Source organism: Entamoeba invadens, assembly GCF_000330505.1.
Source record: "Entamoeba invadens IP1 unplaced genomic scaffold scaff_1105074724775, whole genome shotgun sequence".
Taxonomy (NCBI): domain Eukaryota; phylum Evosea; order Mastigamoebida; family Endamoebidae; genus Entamoeba; species Entamoeba invadens.
This window is the reverse complement of record NW_004443536.1, coordinates 95,373-104,256: the sequence shown is the minus strand read 5'-3', so window position 1 is coordinate 104,256 and position 8,884 is coordinate 95,373. Positions and strand designations below refer to the sequence as shown.

At 36.1% G+C, this 8,884-nt stretch overlaps 4 protein-coding genes across 4 annotated transcripts; all 4 read left to right on the top strand.

Annotated features, from left to right (window-relative positions):
- Positions 1–787: 787 nt before the first annotated feature.
- EIN_397800 (hypothetical protein) lies at positions 788–4,069 on the top strand (the record flags this gene model as incomplete). The annotated part of the gene is made up of 1 exon (XM_004258593.1): positions 788–4,069. One exon carries the CDS (start codon positions 788–790, stop codon positions 4,067–4,069), a length of 3,282 nt encoding a protein of 1,093 aa, XP_004258641.1.
- Positions 4,070–4,229: 160 nt separating this feature from the next.
- Positions 4,230–6,191, top strand: EIN_397790 (hypothetical protein; the record flags this gene model as incomplete). The annotated part of the gene is made up of 1 exon (XM_004258592.1): positions 4,230–6,191. The coding sequence occupies one exon, from the start codon at positions 4,230–4,232 to the stop codon at positions 6,189–6,191; it is 1,962 nt and encodes a 653-aa protein (XP_004258640.1).
- A 501-nt stretch (positions 6,192–6,692) lies between these two features.
- EIN_397780 (hypothetical protein) lies at positions 6,693–7,808 on the top strand (the record flags this gene model as incomplete). The annotated part of the gene is made up of 1 exon (XM_004258591.1): positions 6,693–7,808. One exon carries the CDS (start codon positions 6,693–6,695, stop codon positions 7,806–7,808), a length of 1,116 nt encoding a protein of 371 aa, XP_004258639.1.
- A 290-nt stretch (positions 7,809–8,098) lies between these two features.
- Positions 8,099–8,873, top strand: EIN_397770 (sulfotransferase, putative; the record flags this gene model as incomplete). Its single annotated transcript, XM_004258590.1, has 1 exon — positions 8,099–8,873. A coding segment is annotated over one exon (775 nt), but the record flags the coding sequence as incomplete, so codon positions are not given.
- Between the last annotated feature and the right edge of the window lie 11 nt (positions 8,874–8,884).

Sequence of the window (8,884 nt, the reverse complement as noted above, 5' to 3'; positions counted from 1 at the left end):
GTCAACACCACAGTTGACTAAATCAATCACTTGTTGTGCAGTTTCGTAAAGAGATAAATGCTCTGCAAAAATCGTTTGGGGATTTACAAAGTTAAAGTACACAGCAAGTTGGCGCATTTTTTCGGGAGAACCATGGATCTGGACTATCCCATTTTTTAACATCTTAGAATCATTCATCTTTATTATTAAAAGATCTAATAGTTTATATTTACCATTGTCATAGTTTGAATAATCGTACTCGTAAGCTTTATCATTTAAACTCACTCGAAGTATTTTGTTCGAGGGAACATAACTTTGATAAAACCGATTTTGCGACATTTATTATCGTTTTGGAGTTTTGTAGTTCTATTATTATAACATTTTAATAACATTTTTAACAATTGTTTATAATAAAATTTTGGTGAAAAAAACAAACTATTTTTATTTTATATTGAAATTATTCATAATATTATTATTTTAATAAAAAAATATGGTTAAAATATCTATAAAATTATTAATTTATTAAATAAAAAATATGGTAATTATTTATTCAAATTTATTTACTTTTAGATAAGTTAAAAAATAGTAAAAAATACCACTTTTTTATTACACAATATTTGATAAAAAAATTATTAATAACATTTTTGATGTTTTAACAAAAATTGGAAATTGAAAAACATCAAAATGTTTTTGATTTTACATTTTAAACTAATAAATATAAGTAAAACAACTATAATTAATATAACACGAAAACAAAAAGCAAACTATTTTGTTCTAACAAAAAACTAGAAAATGCATAGTGAAAGGAATGACATATAATCCTAACAAAAGGATTGGATGTCCTACTCCATTCACTTGGAAATTAACACAATCGAAGCAATCTCTCGTGACATGTACAAGTGGTACATTCCAACAAATAGGAAATGACATCCATAAGAAAACACACACTTCATTACACATCAACAAATCACTTCCAAGAGTAAGTAGTCCTTCCCCAATACCTCTCACACTTTCCGAAGACCAAAAAACTATTGTGGACTCTGCTATGAGGGGGGAATCGTTCTTTTTCACCGGTGCCGCAGGCACCGGTAAGTCTCACGTGTTGCGAGTGATTGTCGCAGCACTTCGGCGCAACGGGAAAAATGTGTTTGTAACAGCTTCGACGGGTGTTGCTGCGTGTAACATCAGTGGGATGACTGTTCACTCGTTTTTTGGGATAGGTATAGGCAGTGGGACTGTCGAAGAGCTCTTAAATAAAGTCAAAAAGGACAGCATTGCGAAAGCCCGGATACGCAGTGCTGACGTTCTCGTCATAGATGAGATATCAATGATCGATGATCGGTTATTTGATAAGATCGAAACGATCAGTCGAGTCATTTGTGATAGTCCAAAGCCGTTTGGAGGCATTCAAGTCATCTTATGTGGTGACTTTTTTCAGCTTCCACCTGTTTCTTCTGATGGGTTAAAACGATTTGCATTTGAGGGAGAGCAGTGGAATAAAGTAGTGAGGCGAATGTATAACTTGAGTGTTGTACACCGGCAGAAGGATAAAGAGTTCATTTACGTGTTAAATAAGATTCGCTATGGAACCGTCGATGAGTGGTGTTTGAATAAATTGCGAGAGCGAATAGATCAAGAGAAAAAGGGAGAGACGTACACTATCCTCTTTTCGAAATTAAATGACGTCGACGAAACGAACTCTTGGAAATTGAAGGAACTCCACAACGAGAGTAAACTTTTTAAAGCAAAAGACAGTGGCAACACACAATTGTTTAAAACGAGTAAAGTGCCAACAACACTCGAATTGAAAATAGGAGCTTTTGTGATGGTCACCAAGAACATTTCTATTGAAAAGAACTTAGCGAATGGAAGTCTTGGTGTTGTCATTGGATTTGACGATGAAAACACGTTTGGGAATATTCCCGTCCCTGTTGTGAAGTTTGAGTTTGGGACATTTAGCATAAAAGAAACGAAGTGGGAAGTCGACGTGGGCGGGAAAGCCGCAGCTACTCGTGTACAAATACCTTTACAATTAGCATGGGCAATTAGTATACATAAGAGTCAAGGGATGACACTTGAGAGAGCGATAGTGAGAATAGATAATGTGTTTGCAAATGGTCAGGCGTATGTTGCTTTGTCGAGAATCAAAAGTCTTGAAGGACTTTGTATCAAAGGGGGTCTTCGTGGCGACATGTTTAAATGTGACCAACGCGCAATTAAATTTGATCAAATGGTGAGGAGCGGAGAATATAATTTACAACACCAAATAGAAGAAGAGAAGATGGGGATGAGCAAACAATGTGACAAACACTTAGAAGACCAAATTCAAAGAAAAGAAGAAGAAGATGCAATTAAGAGAATTGAAGAACAAAAGGAAATTGATAGGAAGGCCGAGGGCATAAGGAAATTACTTGAGTTCAAACCACGAGAAAACACACCCAATCAAATGCAATCACCGCGGAGTGTTCTTGATATTTGCAATTTTGATGAAATCAAAGAGAACACAATGAATGGTGTATCAAAGAAGATGGAAGAGGAGCCAATCACTCATTTGGAGGAGCAACAAAGAGAAACAACAAAAGAGGAAACACATGAAAGTGAAGACGACATGCCAATAATGCTCTTATACACACGAATGAATGAAAAGATGAAGAAAGGAATACAACAAACTAATGAAGGTGTTACACCTCTGGAAGATGACATGAAATGTAAAGGAGAAAGCCTTGTAATTAATAGCACCAAACAAGTGATTTGTATAGATGATGTGGAGAGTGTCAACGATTACAAAATGGACGAAACCCCGAATGAAACTCCAAAAGAGTTTCATTCGATATTTGCGGAGAGACTTAATGAGAAGTTGAAAAAGAAAACGCAGAGCAAAGCCTCTGAATTGGCAAAGAGGAGTTTACATGTTCCAAGTGAACCAATTCGACAGTTTAAAAACAACTCGCCGTCTTCGGTTTTAGAGAGGAAGTCCATTTCAATTGAAGAGGTAAACACTAATGAAGAATCATTTGAACTCGAATCGTTTCAATTTGGCGATTTGTGCGATGGAGATACAAAAACAACAACACAACAACTTCCAATTGAAATGGTGAAAGTGGAACATCAAGTCATAGTCCCAATGAGCAAGAATGAAGAAACGAATTATACGAAAGAATGTCAAAGTAAACGTGCGAATTGTGTTAGTGGGGGTCAAGGGTTACAAAACAAAGAAAATAAAGAAGTGAATGTGTCGCCAAAGCACTCGAAGTCGATCTTTTCCGTCGACTGCTTCACGAAAAACAACTCGAAGATTTATATCAAAGCGCCACAAAATTTGGGAGTTTTTTCGGACCACTACCAACGATCGAATATGAAGAGAACGATGGAAGAGAATTCATATAGTCCGAAAAGGAGAATTACAAGTATGGAACGTGAGCACGACAAAAAAATGGAAGCGGACGATTTTGCGAAAATGGATATAGAAGTCTCGCCAAAGACTGAGGAGGATATAATGAATGAGAGTGCGAAATTGACAACAAAAAAGAAGACGAAAAGTGATGTGAAAGTGGTTGATGTGGTTCGTCGAGAAGAATCAAATGAAGGTGACGTGTTCAAACAAATCAGCAAGGAAGTATCTAATGACATCAACACATTAATTGAGAAAGAGTCGGTTGAAAAGAGTAGTAACGAAGAATTGAGAGATGACATGAGACCTTTTAAAATCGATGATTTCGAGAATCAAAGTCAAAACGAGGATATTGAGAAGGACGACAACAGTGAGAGTCCCGATTGTGACATTGACGACTTAGAAAACAACGAATGTGTTGATTGTGAGAATGAAGGGGAGACTGAGGAGATGGATGAATACAAACAAAAAGAAGAAGAAGAAGAATCGTTGTGGTTCAGACTCTATGGAAATCCAGAAGCACTCAAAGGACTCTCACAAGAACTTCAACCGAAGGGTACAAACCAAGACCCAATCGGAGGAAAGACAACATCCATTGAACAACTTGTAAATGCGGACGGTGTAGTGACGTGTAATTTGAGTGGGGGTGGAGTAACTGACCCCATAGTCCTCGACGATGTCTCGCAAGAGGAAAAATGAGACGAGTTATGTACAGCTTCTATAAACTACTGATTTATAGTATAATTAATTAAATTTATAGTAAACCCAATTCTTCTTCTGATGAATTAAAAACGGAGGTATCTTAATAGTTCAAAGATAATAGAACACGAAACTATAGAGAGTGAACTTTTTATATTAAATGGCTGAGGAGGAGAAGAGAGGAGAGATTGACATCGACCGCAAAGAATATTTGGCGAGTAAAGAATGTGCACAACATTTTAATGAACCTTCTCATTGGGAAGACCTCACAGACTCATTTCGCACATACTACGAAACAATACCGAAAGGCGAGTATAAAGGAGACTCCCGTCTGAACTTGGCAAAGGTGTTGCACTCGACGGAGATGTTCAATCCATTCATGGACGGTGGCGACCGATTGAAGGACAACTACAGCTCGGAGGAATTGTTCTATGCAAAGAAAGTGAAGGAACTGAAAGACTTCACTGGCGAGGATGTTACAGATCTCTTCGACGGAATTTTGTTATTGGAAATGTTGTACCGCCACGGGAAGATGTGGTGCCACACCCTCCAATGCTGCGATTACATCAATTTGATATCAAAAATGGACACGCCGTGTATTGGTAGAACATTGGTCTTGGGAGCACTCAAGACGTGCGAACTCTTCTACGAGGCAATCTCGAAGATCGGCGCCGACGATGAGGAGTTCGACCCGACGAAACCAAATTTTCCAAAGTACACACCAGAGGACATATTAGGGTTATTGCGGCAGGGTTTAGAGAGTGAAGCGGACGAGAACGTCAAAGTGCGGATTGCGTTTAGAATAGAGTTGTTGAATAATGCGTTGCAGTTGAGTAAAGACACCGCAGTCGAGTTACCACAATTTCCGGAGTTAGTCAGTAGAGATCCCAAGCGATATATTCGACCGGATTTGTATCTGAGAAACACCGTGTTTATCCAAAACATCCGACGATATCCGATACCCGATTTTGAGGAAGTCAAAAAGATATATGTGACAGATAAGGAGAACCTTGCGGAGGCGATTAAAGTGGGGAAGAATGAGAAATTGTTGATACCATTTTGTGGGTTGTATCAGGTCTATGAAGTCTCAGACGATATATTACCGAGATGCGCTATTAGAGGATACCTCTTTGCCAATTTGAAAGGGAAGATGAAGAGCTGTATGAAACAAATTGGACTGCCACCACATCGTTTGGACGTCGATGAAGGGTTTTATAATCGACTTGAATTGGTCTGGACGGACACATTGAAAATGATGACGCACAACAAAGCCCACTTCTTCAGAAATTTGCCGTTGTTGTTGGAAGTGTATGAAATGACACATGGAGACGCTTTTGTCTGCGATAGAGCTACACTTGATAAATACCCTGCACCCAATTTTGTCCCCCGATTCATCACCCCAGGACACTACATCAACTCATATTTGGTGCAAATCAAGTTCTTCTTAATGACAAAGTTTTTAATGAGTGGAGTTCGACTTGAGTTGTATAGTGAACATGAATACCATGTGATCTATTGGTACATGTCTGTCCTCTTTGCTATGATGGGAGAGCACTACAGCGAGTTTAGAGTCCAGCTCGATATGGACAGGCGGCTCTACGCTTTTAATAATAACAAAAAGAAGAACGTCAAAAAGCAAAACTTGATCAACACCACAGACCAAAACATATTGGCATTGTATAGAGCTGTCTCAAGTGGTGTCTCAAGGTTTTTACTTGCTCTTGTTAAGATTGGACTGATCAAGAGCCCAACACTATTACTCGGGACGGAAAGAATGAGATACGACTTACGATTTGCTGGGTTCAATAAGGTCAAGACGCCAGCCTTCATCCCGTTTGATAAGTTCGAGGAGCAAATTGAAAACGTTCAACCAAAAGTTCTTGTTGTCGAGGCGTTCAATGAGTTCAAAAAATGTAAAGACCTCGTCGACGTGATAAAGAACGAAGACACTAAAAAGGTTTATTCTAATGAGAAGGTCATCTCCTCGTTGTATCAAGTCGCAATGTCCAATATGCTCTGCGCTATGCGTGTGATCAAAACAGAAAAGTTCGATAATTGCTCTGTCACTCTTTCATTTGAGCAGAACAAATACTTCCCTGTCATCTCTATGAAAGCTCTGTAGAGAGAATCAACTATAAATTATAGTTGATTTTTAATCAGTATGGTTTTATTTTTGGAATGTGGTTTTGAATAGTTTTTATTAATTACGATTTGTCTCGCCATTAATAAGGTGTTGGACAAAATAAACATGTAAAAATATTAAGTGAATTTTATTATTTATTTAGTTATTGTTTTTTATTGTATTCCACGTTTTGTGGCAACCCTTAAAAATATAAATAGTACCAATTCAACTATTTAATAGTTTATTTTATTATAATATAATTATACTAAAGAACTACAATAGACTTCACTTTTTAGCTTTTATTTAACACTGCGAAACCATATTATTCAATATTTTTTTAATAAACAATAAGAATAAAATATCATAACATTTGATAATAAAAATGTCATTAATTGGTTCGAGTTATAGTTAGTTTTTCATATTATATTTAAACTATATTTTTTACCAATTACGTCTAACTTGTCATACTGTAATAAAAAAAGACTTGATATATAATTAGATATGTCTACTCTTGGTAGTTATCACATGATGATTGTCTCGAAGTACTTCAGAACAATCGAAGACTTCATTAATGTAGAGTTAATGTGCAAAAAGTTTGGTGGTAATATGGAAAAGTTTCACTTTAATCCAATTTCGTTGAGTTGCAAAACTTTTGAATATTTTTTAAACATCGAAACACTTCACTTGTGGAATGTAGAAGATGAGAATTTTGGGAATGGGTTTATTGTCAATAACACAAACAGCAATAATGATATAATTTATGAAGATATTAATAAAGGAAAGGATATTACAACGAAAAAGATGTTCTATCAAATTGTTGTGTGGTTTAATGTTGATTATACCACCATCACCAAAAACAGTGAACGAAATATTCAGTTTAAGAATGTGACATACACACAAAACGACAGAAACAAATTTGGTAATATCATATCACAATGTGTCACATCCCTTGGTGATAATTGTTTTTATAAATGCAGCGATTTAAATGATTTAATAATACCATCAAAAGTCACATCCATTGGAAGTGGCTGTTTTATTGAATGTTGTTTAAGTAGTGTCACAATACCATCGAGTGTCACATCATTTGGTAATTATTGTTTCTGTGGATGTAGTAATTTAAGACATATATCAATACCATCAGGCATTACATCTCTCAATAAGTTTTGTTTTTATGGATGCAACAATCTCAAAAATATAGTTATTCTTCCAAGTGTTATATCAATTGGTGATGGTTGTTTTGGTGGATGCAAAAGTCTCAAAAATGTAACAATACCAACCAATGTCATATCACTTGGAAATAATTGTTTCTGTTATTGTAACAGTCTTACCAATGTAATAATACCAACCAGTGTCAAATTAATTGGTGAAGTTTTTTTCAAAGAATGTAGTAGTCTGAGCAGTGTTACAATACCATCGAGTGTCACATCAATTGGTGGTTATTGTTTTAACCGTTGTAATAATTTAAGTAATATAATAATACCATCAAGTGTTGTATCAATTGGTGATGGGTGTTTTAGTGAATGTTACAGTTTAAGTGTTGTAGTAATACCATTAAGTGTGACGTTTTTTGGCGATAACTGTTTTCCATCTCATACAAGAATCCAAAGAAATCAGTAATTCACTTTTAACAAAGTCTTACATATAATAATTGTTGAAGTTAAATATGAAAACACAAATCCAATTTTTTTTGATAAATGAACAATAAACAATGTTAGTTTTTGTTTTCACACCCCTGTTTTAATATCTAACACCATAAAAGTTTAAATTGTTTGCTAAGTTGTAATATCATTACTTGGTTTTCATTTTTTGATAATAAAACTTATCATCTTCATCAAAGGTAAGCATAACAAACATTTCTATAAACTCAAAAATATTATAAATTGAAGAAATGAACTTTTTTGAAAGAAATGTTGCATACCAACCCATTCACATATAGTGTTGATACGACCAATAAATACGGTCTACCACTGATCCCGGACGAACACTGGGAACCACTTTTTGCTGAGTTGGGCAAGCAGTCGATTGGTCTATTAATGCAGCTTGACCCAACACATGCAGAGTTGTATCAAAAAGAGATTCCACAGACATTCAACGACATTCCAAAACAATTCAAAGATGCAATGCATGAGATGATGGCTGGTTGCTTCGATCAAAAAAGTAAGTTGTTTGAGATGATGACAAGAAATGTTATTGTCAAGTACGCCTCATACCTTAGATTTTTGATGGAGAGACGACTTTACAAAGAGAAGTTGGAATCAACCGACTTGTTGCCATCTCTCTTTGTGTTGGCATTGCCAAGAAGTGGGTCAACATTCCTTCATACAATTTTGTCATCAAATGCGTTGGCTGAAACAATGGCAATGTATGAGCATCTGGCGCCTGGTCCTTTCACAATGACAAGTCAGTCAAGAAAGAACTTTGGCAATCAACTTGTCTCTACTGTCCACAGTCACACCTCTACTTTGAACGAAGTTCATGTTCTCAAAAGTGCAGAACAAGCAGAAGAAGAACTCTTTTTCTTGGAAACACTTGGTCATTCATATTTATTCCCAAACGCAGTTCCACGATATGAAATGTATCGAAAAGGGATGTTTGAACGGAATTATGAATTTGCGTATGACCAACTGAAAGATCACATGAAAATGCATCAACTTGAGTTTCTGGTCCCTGCACAAACACTTTGTGATGAAAGC